The 17,129-nt window shown below is 39.9% G+C and overlaps 1 protein-coding gene across 1 annotated transcript in view; it reads right to left on the reverse strand.

The window, feature by feature from the left end:
* The window catches only part of IQGAP2 (IQ motif containing GTPase activating protein 2), a gene marked incomplete at its 3' end in the record, with an annotated part of 289,379 nt that overhangs the window by 1,412 nt on the left and 270,838 nt on the right, over nucleotides 1-17,129 (reverse strand). Inside the window, exons 31-35 of the mRNA XM_079703550.1 lie at nucleotides 9,731-9,818; nucleotides 7,603-7,815; nucleotides 5,645-5,805; nucleotides 3,937-4,074; nucleotides 2,756-2,864 (exon numbers count right to left, since the gene is read on the reverse strand). Of these exons, the coding sequence (XP_079559676.1) occupies nucleotides 2,756-2,864; nucleotides 3,937-4,074; nucleotides 5,645-5,805; nucleotides 7,603-7,815; nucleotides 9,731-9,818 (709 nt within the window). The remainder of the gene's footprint in view (nucleotides 1-2,755; nucleotides 2,865-3,936; nucleotides 4,075-5,644; nucleotides 5,806-7,602; nucleotides 7,816-9,730; nucleotides 9,819-17,129) is intronic.

The raw sequence follows: 17,129 nt of genomic DNA on the forward strand, positions 1-17,129 counted from the left end.
ATTAGCTGGGTCCCCCACGGGGAACAGAGGAACTCTGATTGCACCTGCGGTTGAAAGACCAGATTTTAGTCTTATCTCCACTATTTGCTATCTTACAACCTTGCAACATCATATAACTTCTCTGAGGTTCTGTTTCCTTGTGTGTAAACTGGGGCTGACACTGCCAACCCCATAGGCGTGTTACTGGGCATATGAGATCAAGAAGTCTGCAAACACTTTGTAAGCCACTCTTGTCTGGTCAGGAACAACTGGAATCCTGTGAGAGACGCAGTAGTGTAGAGAGATGAAGAGTTCGGATTCCAGGGGCCCTTCCGTAACATGCTCTCTGAATCCCAGTTCTTCATCTGGGAAAGGAAGAATACCGAGACTGCAGCCCTCCATAAACACTGGCCATTATTTATATAAGCAGAACATCTTCACGTAACTCACACCTTCCTGTTATGTATATGGCTACAGGATATAATTAGGATATCATCTTCAGGAACTGAGCAAAGAGTGGCCTGAAGAAAACCTAGAAGCATAATGTTAGAAGAAATCTCCCTTTTTGTCCTCTTAGAAACAAAGTCCTTGGCTCACACTAAAGACCTGGCCATCACATTTCTCTTTGGTAATTTGCTTCATATTAGGATTGTCTGAAAGCCATAAATTGTGTGAAAAGATAAGTCTGACTTTATGTCTGACAGCTATTATATGCAGGGCTGGCTCTGTGGGCATTCGACCTGTGCATGGTCCCATGATTAGAAGAAGGGCCCTGCACTTAGTTTAATGCTCTGCTGTCATCATCTTGAAATTCTCACCAATTTCGAGTAAGGGGCTCTGCATTTTCATTTTGCACTGAGCCCTGCAAATTATGTAGCTGGTCCTGATGATATGTCAATGACTGAAAAAAATCTGGAGCATAAGAGCCACCTGCATACAGCTAAGGAGTAACATTTTACAACTGTGTGTCTAAATGAATGGTGTGAACAGCTAATCCTACTATGAAACTTTTAACAAAGGAGCAAGTGAAGCTTGGTGTTTGCATAGTGTTAAAAGGAAGCCCTGTGGAATTCCTGAGGCCTCTCTAAACAGGTGTCTCCTGGTCACTTGTGATTCATCTGTTGTTCAGTTGCTGTTTATTGGGCTTGGATCATTTCCTTCTTGGCAATCACGTGATATGTTTTTGCTACAGAAGAATCACTAACCAAGGCATATCACCACAAGCACACTCTTTTCTCTTCCCATATTTATCTAAGTATTCCACAGAGTAACTCAAGACTTTCAGTTAAATTTTTAGATGGATACATTTAGTGACATTTAAAATAAACAAGACAATAATACCGTTAAGTATACTTTTCATAATTACATAATATCTTCAATTTTTTCTTTTAACTCTAATTTACTCCATTATCTCAGTGTCTTTATAAAACCCATTTAGCTCTCTCTTTTTTTTTTTTTTTTAGGCTTATAAGGAATGCTAGACAGAAAAGAAGGGCCCTGGTATTTTATCCCATGGGTTAGGGGTGGAGGTGTAACTGCACTGATCTCAGCCACAGGCTAGGGAGGCAGTGAGGCTGGAACACACACCATTCCCAGTGGCTTATCATGATGTTCCATGTAGATACATGCAGAATACCTGGGAACAGTTTTACAAGTAGTTGGGGGCCCAGGTAAATAGGTGTTATTTCCATTTAAAAACTCAATCATATCAAAAAAGAAAACTCAATCACATCTCTAAATTGATTCTGTGCAAGGATTAAGTTGGGAGTAGATAAACATTTACTTGCACCCTCCCTCCTTTTTTTTTGGTGGCACATAAACTGTTTTCTCAGTTTCTGCTCAAGTATATTTGGCTTAAATGTGGTTCTTATGAGAAAATAGCAGTAATTCTGACTACAAACACCATTTTTCTATTTACAGATATCTGTTTTGCACAATGTCTTTCTTTCTTGTGATCCCAAATAGTTAACAAAGAAATTTAAGAAACTGATGCAAAAATAATTCTAGGAAGGAGAAAGGGAAGAAGGAGAAATGAGATCCAGAAAGTTCCAACCCTGGGTATATGCTATCTTAGGAAGAAATGCAATTTCCTAAGAAAAGGAAACTTTCCAACCTTTACTTAATAGCTCTGAATACTTTTACATATACTACTCTTTTCTCTAAGCTTCAAAATGAAAACATAGCTTAGAAAAACTCACTGCTATGGTTTACCATTTAAAAGCAGTTTAAGTTCCAATGATTTGGAAAATCATAGCTTTAAAAAAATCATCAACACTTAAAGTAATACTGGCAAATAAGGCTGGCATTGGTCTCCTGTTAAGTTTCATTGTTGTCATGAAGAATGCAAGCCAGGGGCTTCCCTGGTGGCACAGTGGTTAAGAATCTGCCTGTCAACGCAGGGGACATGGGTTCGAGTCCTGGTCCGGGAAGATGTCACATGCCGCGGAGCAACTAACCTCGTGTGCCACAACTACTGAGCCTGTGCTCTAGAGCCTGTGAGCCACAAGTACTGAGCCCATGTGCCACAACTACTGAAGCCTGCACGCCTAGAGTCCATGCTCTGCAGCAAGAAAAGCCACCTCAATGAGAAGCGCGTGCACTGCAACAAAGAGTAGTCCCCGCTCACTGCAACTAGAGAAAGCCCACGTGCAGCAACGAAGACCCAATGCAGCCAAATAAAAATAAATTAAAAAAAAAAAAAAGAATGCAGGCCAGGGAAGCCAAGAAGGACCCCCCACTATAAAACTCACCCCAATCTGCAGGAATCCCAGCTTACCTGAATATTGAGCTGCACCTTTTCCATCTCAACACCCAGGAATTTTGATCTGACATCGAAGATGCCCACATCTTCAGTAGATGAGATATCAAATGTAACATTTTTAAACCTAGTGGAGAAAGGACCATTCACACATGTGGAACTGCAAATATACGCTTAAAGCTGAAACAAATTAATGGACTCCTAAGTTACCATTCCTAGTGAACAGCCTGCTGGGAAAATTCTAAGGAAGTTACCCCAAATCTCCCACCATCAGTCCCCAGTTTGGCTCACTGGAAATAGGTTTGATGGCTCGTGTTGAGATCTGCAGCCCACGGAGCACTGAAGTAGGTGCTTTGTTCCAAAAGAAATGCAAAATATTGTCCTTGCTCTTAAACAGCATCATATACAGTTGAAATTATATGAGATTCACAGAACTATAAATGTTGACTTATACTGCTGACAGGCCAGTTGAGCATTTTAGACGATTAGTTTTACAGCAACTTCAAAGGGGAAGAAGCATTTTCTCTGAGTTGGTCTCCGTCAAGAGATGGTTGGATGGGATAAATGCAAGAGAAGCCAGGCCTTGGAGGAAGCCGGAGTTACAGAGGAGTACACGCAGTGAGTCCGGCTTCCTCCAACGGCAAAGGGAGGGATGGAGCACAGGACTTACAGTCCTTTTAAAATGGCAAACCCATTTAGTGCCTGGTGTGGGGCTCGGAGGAGGGTTTCTCCTCCATCTCAAATACACACAGTAGTAGCACACTGCTGGAGTGGCTCTGACCCAGGCATCAGCACACAGTCCGTGGCTTTCAAATCGGAGAGGTACCGTTTTGCAACTGTAAACAACTCTCACTGAGCAAGACCAAAAGGCAGCTTTTCTTTCTCACTGCTATGACTCAGTTCTTTTGGAGGGAGAGGCGAGGCTGGCAAATCCCAACATGCTGGCTAAGCCACGGGAAGTACAATCACTCACTCGGTCAGCACTTAGTCTGACCAGCAACACCAGATGCTCCAGGCCTTATGGGAAGACTAGAGATTACAATACATGTGTTTTCTCCTGTCATCTGTAAGCAAGGGGAAGCCCTGACAGACCAAGTGAAGCCTCCTTCAAAGGCCACAGGAAACTGAAGTGGGAGTCAGATTTGATGGGAGGGATTAGAGGGCGGGTGTGCTTTGTGCAGATTTTCGGTGCCACTCACTGGTTTATCTGAAGATCGTCTACGCCCAGGAGGACACCCTTCTCATGCAGCTTTGCTGCGGTGTACCTCACCGGCTTCGCTCGCTTTGTCCCTTTGGGTTCTCCTTTTCCATCAAGTTTAATTGATCTCCGAGTATTTCTGACAAAACAAGAACAGACCATCCGTCGTGAAGATGGCAAACTCAGACGTTCCTGGCAGTGCAATCACCAGCACAGAGGGCAACCACTGTCCACACCTGGCCCCCACTATATGGAACTTGGGCAACTTTATATTGTGTGATAGTCGGCGACAACCTTCCCGGTGCAGTGCAATCTCACTACTGAACTGTTTAAGGAAAAGCTATTTTCGATGCGACTCAAGTTTGAATTACAGACTAATATGTTTCATAAAACTTGTACTTTGCTGTCTCAGGCATATTGAACCATGTGGCTCGATTAAGTCATTTCACAAGCAGCTTAGGTGTCATAACATAAACTGCGTACACACTCCTAAAGAAAGGTATCACTAGGACTGCTTTAATTGATTTAACAAATAGTACGTGGCCATCCCTGTTCCAAGTGCTTTCTCAATACTGCCTCACATTTACAAAATTAACCTTGCCATAGTGTTTTGAAATAAATTCCTTTCTTCTGTATCATTTCATTTAGCTCTCATAACAACACTTGTAAGGCTGGTACTCCCAATTCCCTCTTAAAGATGAGAAAATTGAGGCTTCAGAGATCACTGGACTGGTTCAAGATCACACAATGTAAGAAAGAATCCCAATCTAGCTCACCTGACTGCAGAGGTTGTAAAATGCCTTGTCGGAGTTGCAATAAATACGTAAAGAAAACCCCTGACAAGCTTATTTCTACTAAATATTAGCTTTACCAACTTTTTTCCTCCCAGGAATAGCATAAAGGTAATTTACAGGCTGCAAGCAAATGAATTAAAATTCAGAACTAGTGCGGCACAGATAAATGAGATTTAAATTTGGTTATATTCCTTCATCAAATCTATGATTAATGCAATTGATTTTTCCATATAGCACCATTTCCTAGTGTCAATTTGACTACAAGGGTTACATAAAAATACTGAATTATGTATTTAAATGGGTAATTAAAATTTGATTAGTATTGACCTTAGTCTATTGATAAGAGTAATTATGAGCAAAGAATACTCATTAAAAGTAGCTATATTGTGAAAAAAATCTATGATATGTATGCTAATGGGTAATAGAGAACTGACAAATTTTGTCTTTTGTGTAAGTAATTTTTAAAACAAGTAATTTAAAATCATTAAGCTGTGCTGTGCAATAGCAAATACCTGGTGTTACCTAACATTTTCAAGTATATAAAAACTGTTTATTGTTAACATCCCCAAGGGTAGCTTTTTCTTTTTTTTTTTTAATAATAGTGTTTAAAACACACCTTTGACTAAAAAAGAAGGAATAATGAAAGTGCTTCCCCAAGTATTTAAAGCTACTTGTTTGAAACACAACAGGGTAAACTACTTTAATGCCAATGTTAACAGAGAACTAACATGTTTCTAAATTCACTCCTGACTTCTTAGCTCACAGTGGCAAACCATAAAATTGAGATTCTAGCTTTTGGTTATATAATAAAGCAAAAGTTTGCTACCACACCCAACCCGACAGCCCAGGATTGGAAAAGAATGGATACCCCATATATATCATGACATTACAAAAGAATATATGACTTCAACTTACTTTCTCTTTAAGTTGTCTAAACAAGTCTTTATGTAGGTGTCATAATAGTTAATTTGCTCTTCATAAAATGCTGCCTTCTTGTTAAGTGCATTCAGGGTCTGTTGCAGTTTTTCCAATTCAGCTTTTCGAAGCTGACGATGGATTCTTTGATTTCGAATATCCTAAAATAACAAGGAAAGGCCATGGTATGAGATTTAAGCAGGAGTTTGCTTTATGATATTGCCCATTTGGGACAAGAGGAATATCTAGTACTAAATCACTATTTGTGACTGCTGGAGTTTACTTTAGTCACCTCATTTTAAACCCTCAACACCAAAGTGTTCCCCTTTTACTTTAGATCTGGGAGTGTCTGTATTTCATTTTAAGAGAGGTGCTAAGGTGGATGGAAAAGCAGGAAGCAATTTGAGATTAATCGTACAAGGAGAAATAGTGTTTTTACAAGGGCACAAGGAAGACTTTAGCAGGAGAAAATTTCTTTAGAATAGTTTAAACATTCTACTTTGAAGAATACTTTACCCTGAAAAGGGTTACATTTCATCATTACATTCATTTTCTTTTTTTTTTTTTTGGCCGCCCCATACGGCTTGTGGGAATCTCAGTTTCCCAACCAGGGATCAAACCTGGGCCCTCGGCAATGAAAGTGCAGAATGCCTAACCACTGGACTGCCAGAGCATCCCCTATTTTAGAAATTAAAAAAACAAAACACTTTTTAATCTGAAAAATATTTCTCAAGATTTGCAAAAACAACTGGGGTCTCAAGGCTCATTGAAAAAATTCAACATGGATAACTATTACTTGGATTTAAATAGAGTTCCTAGAACATAAAGTTGACCAAGCTGCTTACAGCTTATAAGAGATACGTTATATTTAAACTTACAGACACACAATTCTTTTTTTTTGTAATTCTAATTGGTAAATTAAAAAAATGTTTCATTTAAGAAAATGGTGCCTGTTTAATATTATTTTTCCTTTGTGGACAGTTAAAAAACATTCCTCTAGGAATCCAAAGACAGACAAAGACATCCTTCTTAAGTAAAAATTCTTCATTAAGTAGAATCTTTGGGGGGATGCCTTCATGATAGCTTTTTTCTTTTTCCAGACAAAAGCATCAATTTCTCTACTACACATTCCCTAAGAGATATATTTTCCACCCCAGAGCTATAGAAAAAAACGTTACTTCCCTTGAGTCACTCAGGCTGGGAGGAATAAGCCTACTGCCAAAACTGACCATAACTTTCCGTGGAAGAATGAAGCTGAGTGCATTTCCCTCCGAGAAGTTAAGAAAATTTATTTTTTTCTGATCATGTAACTGTCCTTAACCTCCAGACCCATTTTAATTTGCATGTTTGGATAAAAAGAATGAAAAAAAATTTTTTTTAACCCAAAATATATACTTCCTTATCTTTGGCAAACAGATCTAGCCTTTTCCTGTGATGTTTCCTTGCACTAATTTGATATCCTTTTCTCAGGAAGTTTCTCAACTGTCAAAATACGGGAGGAGAAAACAGAAACTAACTTTTAAGTCTGAACTGCATTCAGGCTAAACTGCTTAGAGGAAAATTCTCAGGGACACAGAGGTACCATCTCAGTGGCAGGTCCCATGGGCAACTGGGTTATATGACAACTAACAACTCAAGAGAGAACTCTCCTAAAAGGGTCACTTTAAAAACTAGTAGGTATTGTTTAAAGCAATAGATGAAACTTGTCTATTACATTTCCTAAGCATTTATGTCTGGTGTGTTTCAACTCTTCTAATGACTTGGGGGAGTTGTGATTATTCTCTATGAAAAGTCATCAACTTCTCTGAAACCTAAAAAATCTGTAATATTGAGGAGGACAGGAACCATATGTATATAACTATGAATTCCTCATGTCACCTCAGAGTCCCAGCATGTGTGTGACCAATGATTAACACATGTCTGCTAAGCAAAGGAGAAAGAATACTCTTTCCAACAACCTTGGCAATCTCATTGAGAATGTCTTGGTATTTATTTTTGGATGACACGTGTCCAGTCTGTTCCAATGTCCGAAGATTCCTCTGGATTTTCCTCTTCTTCTGCTCAAGGGGCAGCTGTGCATCTTCAACCATAGCCTGGCTATGCTTCATGTCTTCGGGAGTCCTGGAATCTAAAACTGCACGGTTCACCATGTCTGCGGCATGATCTAACTCCTGGAAAGGGAATATCAAGATGTTGATTTATCTCTGATGCCCTAATCTCAGATTCAGAAGCTGTACAAGGCAAGTTAATATCAAAATGAAAGAGGTCCTCGAGCCAAGGTCCAGAGACAGAATTACAATACGTTCTTCATGGGTTTTGAAGTAGGTCTTTGGGAAGGAATTACTTTCTTTTTCTGAGAAACATAGCAGTGGTGGCAGGCCTACTTTGAGCGAAATTCTAAATAGCTACTTTATTGCTAAGATGACAAGTTACCTTAGTAATGGACATATTATCAGGGATAACTGATATTTTATAATTCTCTGGATGGAAAGATATCAGTCTTGGATAGGAGAGTCCAGATGAGGAAACTAAAACTAGATTATCCATTAAAACGTGGCCATGAGAACCCTGAACTAAACTCTAACATCAGCCATATTTACAGAGATTCATAAGCTGTAAAGGCTTTGTTCTGGTAAGGGAATCATTCTCAAACCTCCGACTCTGAAAAACCTGCAGGGTTTCTTTGAACCAAAGGAAATTAAGAGTATTCTAGCACAAAATAAGTTTCCAAATAAATGATAAGTAAATAAATGAATCAAGACAGTTTGGATAGTTTGTTCAAAAAACCAGTAATAACAAGAGACTGGTGATCTTCCCATGTCACAGTGCCAGACAACTGATTGACACTGTAGACAAAGTCTAAGAATATAAATGACAGATCAACTTTATGGACACAGTAACAGTAAACCAGGTCAGCAGTAAACAGTAACAGTAGCAGCCAATATTGTTGAGAACTTAATATGTATCAGATATTATTCTACCCACTTAACATGTTTTAACTGAGTTATTCCTGAATTGGGTACTATTATTATTATTCCCTTTTTGCAGTTGAGGAAATCAAGGCATAGAAATATTTCTAAGTGCCTAGAGTTACAGAGCTAGGAGTTACAGAGCTATACTTGATCTCGGAAGTCTGCACTCTTAGTGATTAAGCTACATTTGGGGAAAAATAAAATATTCATTAAGAATTAAAATTCTCATACTCAGTTAGTAAAATATTCTACCCACCTTGTTTAAAAATATTCACACATTAACATCAGATAACTTGACATTATATATATATATATACTTTTATTAAAAACTGTGACAGAATGATTTCTTGGCAACTAATTAAATTAAGAATGATTCAGGAAATTACATGTAGCCCAGCTAAGAGTAACTAAATAGATAATTTTTTTAGCGTTTGTTTAGGGAGTGGCAATTATTGAAACTAAAGCAATGTCATTGAAATTAATTCAGAACGAACTAAATAATGATGCACTTTCAAGGATGCTGATAAAAAGATTATTGCAAGATTGTTATTAAAGTTTAATAAACTTTAGTTATTTACACCAGGATAATGGTGCTCTGACCTAATGGACTCAAGACGCTTGCTTCCGAAGCATTTGGAAAACAGTTTTAATGTGTGGGACATTTCTTCATTTCTTCAAGTTAGCAAAAACATAAAATATGAAAGGTATTTTTCTATATCCTGTCGACCAGAACGATCTCTTAAGTGACTTATCTGCCCATCCACTGCAATGAATACAGTCTTCATTTTTAAGTAGTCCATTCTTCTTTTCCTTTGTTTCCTACACTCACTGTTCAAAGTTTACAATGAACATTCAGAGGCTTTGAAAGACCCAGAACTATCTTCCTAGTCTAGGACAAAATTATTCAGCATAAATTCAGTGCTGCATTTTTCTATTTCATTACATTGATATTCCATGGATTTTACATATAGCTGAACTCGGTTGAATTCCTTACTTGCAAACCGTGTCAGATACAGTTTCTCTGAGATAACAGTAAACATGTGGCACAAAGATTTGTTAACAAAATCAACTCATATCAAAGGTACTTATTATTTTACACTTTGAGGCCAATTACCTGTTTTGTACTTGCTGGTGTCTCTAAGATTTCTGACAGTGTGCTCCCTGGTTGGTTCCGGATCACATCAATGATCAGCTTTTTGGTCCTTACAAAATATAGAAAGGAGAGACAGGCTTTCAGACAGCAGTCCTAATGCACAAAAATCTGCGTCTCCCAAGGGAGTGAACGAGCACCTACAGAGATGAAGCCTCAAAGAGAATCCCTTAAAATAAAGCCATCTCACAGAACTTCACCACATCTGCTTTAAGGCTCCCCAAAGTTTGTGAATGCTTCATAATCAAAGTCTGGGTTTTATATGCTTGATGCTGTCAGATTATAGTGTCAGTATCATGGGCACAAGTATGTCATAAGATTCCTTATCTAAGTACCTGTTCTTCTTTTTTAGACTGAGACTACTTTTTTTTTTTTTTTTTTTTTTTTTTTTTTTTTTTTTTTTTTTTTGCGGTACGCGGGCCTCTCACTGCTGTGGCCTCTCCCGCTGCGGAGCACAGGCTCCGGACGCGCAGGCCCAGCGGCCATGGCTCACGGGCCCAGCCGCCCCGCGGCACGCGGGATCCTCCCAGACCGGGGCACGAACCCGCGTCCCCTGCATCGGCAGGCAGACTCTCAACCACTGCGCCACCAGGGAAGCCCTGAGACTACTTTTTGACGAGAAGGAAGGATAATTTGGCCCGTGACTGTGGAGGGTGTAGGAAAGGTCCCCCTTTCGTAACTTTAGTAACATTTAAACTTCTGAGCCTGTTGAAAACATCATAAGCCTTCAGGAGCCAGAAAAGCTGTTGGCTTTCCTGCTCTGAGAAGGTTATGAAACACTGTGAAGGCCAGTGGGAGCCCAAGTCCTGTGTGGGCTGTGGAGGCTTTGGCTGCTGGATGACACAGCAGCCAGGAGGATGGGTGTTTGGGAGCCTCAGGTCTGGTGGCGGGACGAACCCATCGGGTGGAAGAGAACTGAAGAGCTGCTCGGTAACAAGAGCTGGAAAACCCCTCTGTTAGTGCTAAAACCATCTATTTTTTTTATATGTGTTCTTTAGGGTAATCAGCCACCCTTTACTAATTAAAGATCAGGTTATGGAACTATGTAAAAAGATTTTAACATAAAAGGCAAATGGTCAAGTGTGCTCCCTTTTACATAAGCGGGAACATTATTGGACATCGAGTCCCTTCAAAAAAAAAAAGTGGGGGGGGAACATAAACAGAAGTTGCCTTAAATTACAAACAGGTCTAACCAACAACCTCTGAAGTTTCAGTCTCATTGCGTTGAACCTCAGTTCTTTCCAAGGCATTACATGTTATCACTGGATGATGAATTTCTTCCTCAACTACAGCAGAAAATGTTCATACGGCATGAAAATTGGAAAATGAAAATAAAACATTGCTTATGTTTTGAAGCATTGGGGCGACTGCTCCCAAAGGACAAGAGGAAAGAAACTTTCAAAGAGAATTCCAGATATATTATTTTTGCAAACAGGATAAAATCCAATAAACCATCTGTAACCATTCTTTTTCTCCTTTCTGATTTATTTCAAGTCTGTATGAGAAGAATGATCACAACCATTTCCTCTGGCCCATGACCCTTCGCTGCTGGGGATTTACAGGCTGTCTGGGAATGCACAGAGAAATGCTCCCCCAAGAGTCAGAGGTGGGCACACAGCTCATTACAGCCACGTGGGAGACGGCCCTGTTCCTGAGGCTTAGAGAGCCAAGTATCTATCGTTTCTGTCCCACACATCTCCCTCCTCCAATCATCATTATAAATGCATTAAGCTGGAACATCGAGTTAAAAATAAAAGCTCTGGGTGATTTTAACAAATGTAAATACAGTGACTGTCTCTTATTTGAACTAATATTCTAGGAATGACTGACGATATATGCTTCCAGGAAACTCCCAGCTCGACTCTTTAGAGACGCTATCTGATGACCAAAATGACCAAGGTCACTCAAGTATGCCCTGTTAGGGACAAAGAATGTTTATTTGTTCAGGAGTGGCTGGAGGACAAACTGCTCACACAGCCTTTCTCTTGAAATTCTACTTTATGTCAGGCCTCCGCTGGAACCCACTGCCAAAGTTCTACCCCAGACATCTTACATGTAAATAACCATCCAGTTTCATGACAGGGAATTCAGTACCTCGCCCTGTGGCATGCCTAATGGTTAAGAGCACTGAGTCAGACAGATCTAAGGTTGAATCAGGGTTCCTGTTGCTTACTAGGTGTGTGGACTTGTGCAAATTATAAAGTCCCTAGAGTGGGTTTTTTTTTTTTTTCATTTAGGTAATGGGAATCTCTCAGGACTGAATGAAAGATGCATGTAAAGCCTCTCTCTAGGGTCTGACATGTGGTCAGCACTCCCATGGTCACTAAAGCTGTGTTGCCCAAGATGGCATCCACTGGTCAGTAGGTGGCCAGTGGGCACTTGAGACATGGTTGGTTCAAATTGAGATAAGCATTAAGGGCAAAACACACACCAGAATTGGAAGGCTCAGTATAAAAAAAGGAAAGTACCATGTATCATTAACAATTTTTTTACACTGATTCCATATTGAAATGATAACATTTGGGATACATTGGGGTAAATAAATACATTAGAATTAATTTCACCTGTTTCTTTTAAAAATGTGGCTTCCAGAAAATCTTAAAGTAACTGTGTGGCTGACACTTAATCTCTTTTGGCAAGCACAGCACTGGAACAGACCATTCTTAAATGGGAAGCCCACTCTGAGAGGCCTGCCTTCCAGTACGGCCCACTCACTGGACCCAGTGAATCACAGGACATCAGCACTGAGGGGGACCTTGGGCAACAGTCCAATCCCTGATTTTACAAATGAGTCAGCTAAGACCTAAGAGGTTCAATCGTTATAGAAGGTCACATCCTATTTTCTAGAGTTGCAGGAAACAAGTCGATTTCCCCTTCCTCATCATCAGCCCCTCATCAACCTGCAGAGAGTGCCAGAATTGTGTCTCCATCCCCTCTTCTCTTTTTTCCAAGTGAAACCCCTCAGTTCCTGAAACCTCTTCACAATAGGAGTTAAAGAGAGTTTCCAGTCCTGCCCACATTTCAGTTTGCCAATGACTTTAAGACATGTCCCCTCCCCCACCTTAATGCAAACACAGTAGTCTAGATATGGTCTGACCAGCATAAATCAACTGGTTCAAGTTTTGGCCCCATGGCTGTTCATATAATAGGTAAGACAGGCTGGCCAAACTCTGCCACCCTCCCTGAATTAGGAAAGTTAAGAAAAAAAGAAATACACCAGGGAGTTTCTTCATCATAGCTCTGCTCAAATCCCATGGTCAATGAATGAGACCGCCCGGTGCTTGTAAACTGGTGTGGTCCCTCAGGTTTGGCCATTGTACTCAAAGGGTGTCTGTTATCACATTCTGACCAGGACCATTCCTGAGCCTCCCCCTCTGCCATCTGCCTTACAGTGTGCCCAAGGTTGAAAAGGAATTGGTGTTTGTGGAAGCTAAAAAATATTTCCAGGGCTTCCCTGGTGGCGCAGTGGTTGAGAGTCCGCCTGCCGATGCAAGGGACACGGGTTCGTGCCCCGGTCCGGGAAGATCCCACATGCCGCGGAGCGGCTGGACCCGTGAGCCATGGCCGCTGAGCCTGCGCGTCCGGAGCCTGTGCTCCGCAACGGGAGAGGCCACAGCAGTGAGAGGCCCGTGTACCACACACACACACACACACACACAAATATATATATATATTTCCAATTGTTTAAAATTCTAATAACATGATTATACATTTTTATCACCAGACCTCGAATATCTCCTTAGCCATTTACTGCTCATACCAGCTTGGACTAAAAGCAAGAAAATCTTGCAACTGGGATGATAGATGCCTAAACTGAATTATGTGATAGGAAAAAAATTCTTAAGAGATGACGACTTAAGCACTCAGGCAGCTAAGTATGAATAAAAGCCATCTATAATGCCGTCTACTTACACACATACTTTCATAGAAAAGCAAGCTTAATAAAGGCCAAAAGGATCACATACTATAAGTTGAATCATAAGTTATAATGAGATTTTCTTTTCTTTTTTTTTAGTTTATTTATTATTTTTGGCTGCATTGGGTCTTTGTTGCTGTGCGCGGGCTTTCTCTAGTTGCGGCAAGTGGGGACTACTCTTCTTTGTGGTGCACGGGCTTCTCATTGCAGTGGCTTCGCTTGTTGCAGAGCACGGGCTCTAGGCATGCGGGCTCCAGTAGCTGTGGCTCGCAGGCTTCAGTAGTTGTGGCTCGCGGGCTCTAGAGCACAGGCTCAGTAGTTGTGGCACACGGGCTTATTTGCTCCACGGCATGTGGGATCTTCCCGGACCAGGGCTCGAACCCGTGTCCCCTGCATTGGCAGGCGGATTCTTAACCACTGCACCATCAGGGAAGCCCAAGAGAGATTTTCAATTGTACAGTTCTTTATAATTTATAAGGTGTCACTGTGTGACTTCATCATTTACTCACCAGAGTCCTCCCTTTCCCATCATCTCCCCTCGTCTCCATTTGATGGATGAGGAAACAAATGGGGAAGTGATTTGCTCAGAGTCCAATGGCTAATGTGTGAGATTGGGGCTGTAATCCCAGGTCTCCCTAGGACTCCTCAACCAGGCTTTTTTGTTCGTTTGCCCTTTTAGTACCACCATGCTTGGTAGAATTAGCAAAATGGCAATAGCCCAAACCGAGGCTCCCTATTCCATAAAGATATGGAAAGGAAACAGAAATAGAATGTTTCTTCCTATTCCACCATGTGCCTTCATGTCCCTTACTCTATGTCATTCCTTCTCTGTGGCCTGGGAAGCAATGCCCCAGCATCAGGTATACAATAACTGCTCTGTTATCATTCTTATTGTTTATTCTATGATCCCTAAGAGTGCAAAGGACAGTGACCTTGCCCTCAAGCTGTAAAACCTTGTGATCAAGAGTGTAGGCCCGGAAAAGTTTAAGACTGTCTGGATTTGAACCTATGCCCCACTTACTAGCTATACTACCAGGAAAGGGTTTTGTCTGTTCTGTGCCTAGTTTCCCCTTACATAAAACCCAGGTAATAACCTCTACCTCTTGGAGTTGCTGAGAGTATTACATGACTCATGCCTGTTGTTATGTTATACATATTGTTATCTGTTATTATCTATATCCATATCCGTAGGACAGTCCCTGGTACATGGTAAGCACTACATAGGTGTTTGGTATTATTATTATCTTCATCCTCATCTAATTATTAAGAATTATGACACTAGCATGGAATTAAGTTTACAAGCATAAGGATTAACAGTGCCTTATTCAGGGACCCTCATGAAGATGAATTACTCATCCCTGGAAAGCTAGTGATTTTGCAATTAATAATAAGGGGGGCATTTTGAAAGTTAAAAACACAACCTATTTAACAAGGAGGCAAAATAGTTTTTTGATAGAGAAAAGCCAGTTATTTTTATCCCCAACAGCTCTGCATTCCATGACTGTCCACTTCTTAGTAACTTCTGAAGGGCACTGTCTGATTTCAGTTAAATTTGGTTCTCTAATGAAGAGTCTCAAGAACTATATTTATGTTTGAGTTAGGAATTTGGTTTATTAGCTTGGAAGAAAGTCATCCCCATAAGAGTTTTCGAATCAGTATTTCCAAGCATCTATCAATGGAATATCAATGGCCTATGAATTTAAAGCATGTCAGTGCCCATCTACTTGCTTTCCATAATTTTAGAATTTAATTTCCTCACCTCAGAGACAAAGACTCAGACTAGATGGTCTCCAAGCTCCTTGTCAATGACACATTTTATAATTATCTGTTAGTATCAAGATTTTGAAATATATACTTAGGGTATAATGTATTTGGAAGGAAGGCTAGCCTAACATCATGGAGCGAACTCTACTGACTGTTTTGGGCAATACCCAAATTCCACTTTTGGAGAAGGCTACTTGGTCAGTCTTCATTTCAAGTTGTTATCCACGATGATCCACTGGGCTGCTTAGTGAAGGGCTCTGCTAACAGCAGGATATCGAAGTATGCCCAGAGGAAGGCTTTCTAGACCCCAGAGGGCTATGAAAGTGGTAAATTATTGAATCTATTAAAACATTGGCCCAATAGCCTTTTTTATATAAATGGAAAAGTTGATCCTACAGTTCACATGGAATTGCAAGGAACCCCAAGTAGCCAAAAGAATCTTGAAAAAGAACAACTTGGAAGACTCATACTTCCCAATTTCAAAACTTACTACAAAGCTACAGTGATAAATGCAGTGTGGTACTAGCATAAGGATAGGCATATAGATCAATGGAATAGAATTTAGAGTCTAGTAAACCATACATGTATGGTAGATTGGCTTTTGACAAGAGTGTCTAGACCATCTAATGGAGAAAGAATAGTCTCTTTAAGAAATGGTGGTGGAAAACTGGGCATCCACATGCAAAAGAATAATGTTGGACCCCGACCTTCCACCATACACAAAAATTAGCTCAAAAGGGATCACAGACCTAAGCATAAAAGCTGAAACTATAGAACACTTTAGAAAAAAACACAGTAGTAAATCCTCATGATCTTGGATTGCGCAATGAATTCTTATATATGACACCAAAAGCATAAGAAACAACAACAAAAAATAGATAAACTGCATTTCATTAAGTTAAAAAACGTTTCTACAGAAAAGGATATTACCAAGAGAATAAAAAGACAGCCCTGAAATAATGCCATTTGCAGCAACATGGATACAACTAGAGAGTATCATACTAAGTGACATAGAAAGAGAAAGACAAATACCATATGATATCACATATTTGGAATCTAAAACATGACACAAATGAACCTATCTATGAAACAGAAACAGAATCACAGACATAGAGAACAGACTGGTGGTTGCCGGAGCGGGGGGGTGGGGGGGCTGGGGGAGGGATGGAGTGGGAGGTTGGGAGCAGATATAAGCTTTAATATATAGAATGGATAAACAACAAGGTCCTACTGTATAGCATAAAGAACTATATTCAATAGCCTGTGATAAACCATAATGGAAAAATATATTAAAAAGAAGAATGTATATATATAACTGAATTACTTTGCTGTACAGAAGTAATTAACACAACATTGTAAATCAACTATACTTCAATAATAAAAAGACAACCCATAGAAGAGGTGAAAATATTTGCAAATCATATATATGATAGGGGTTTGCCATCCAGAACATATAAAGAACTCTTACAACTCTGCAACAAAAAGACAAACAATCCAACTAAAAAATGGGCAGAAGACTTGAATAGACATTTCTACAAAGAAGATAGGCTGACAAGCACATGGAAACATTATTAATTATTAATCATTAGGGAAACATTATTAATCATTAGGGAAATGCAAATCAAAACCACAATGAGATACTACTTCATACTACTAGGATGGCTATAACAACAAAATAAACAA

This window comes from Hyperoodon ampullatus, assembly GCF_949752795.1.
Source record: "Hyperoodon ampullatus genome assembly, chromosome: 4".
Lineage (NCBI taxonomy): Eukaryota > Metazoa > Chordata > Mammalia > Artiodactyla > Ziphiidae > Hyperoodon > Hyperoodon ampullatus.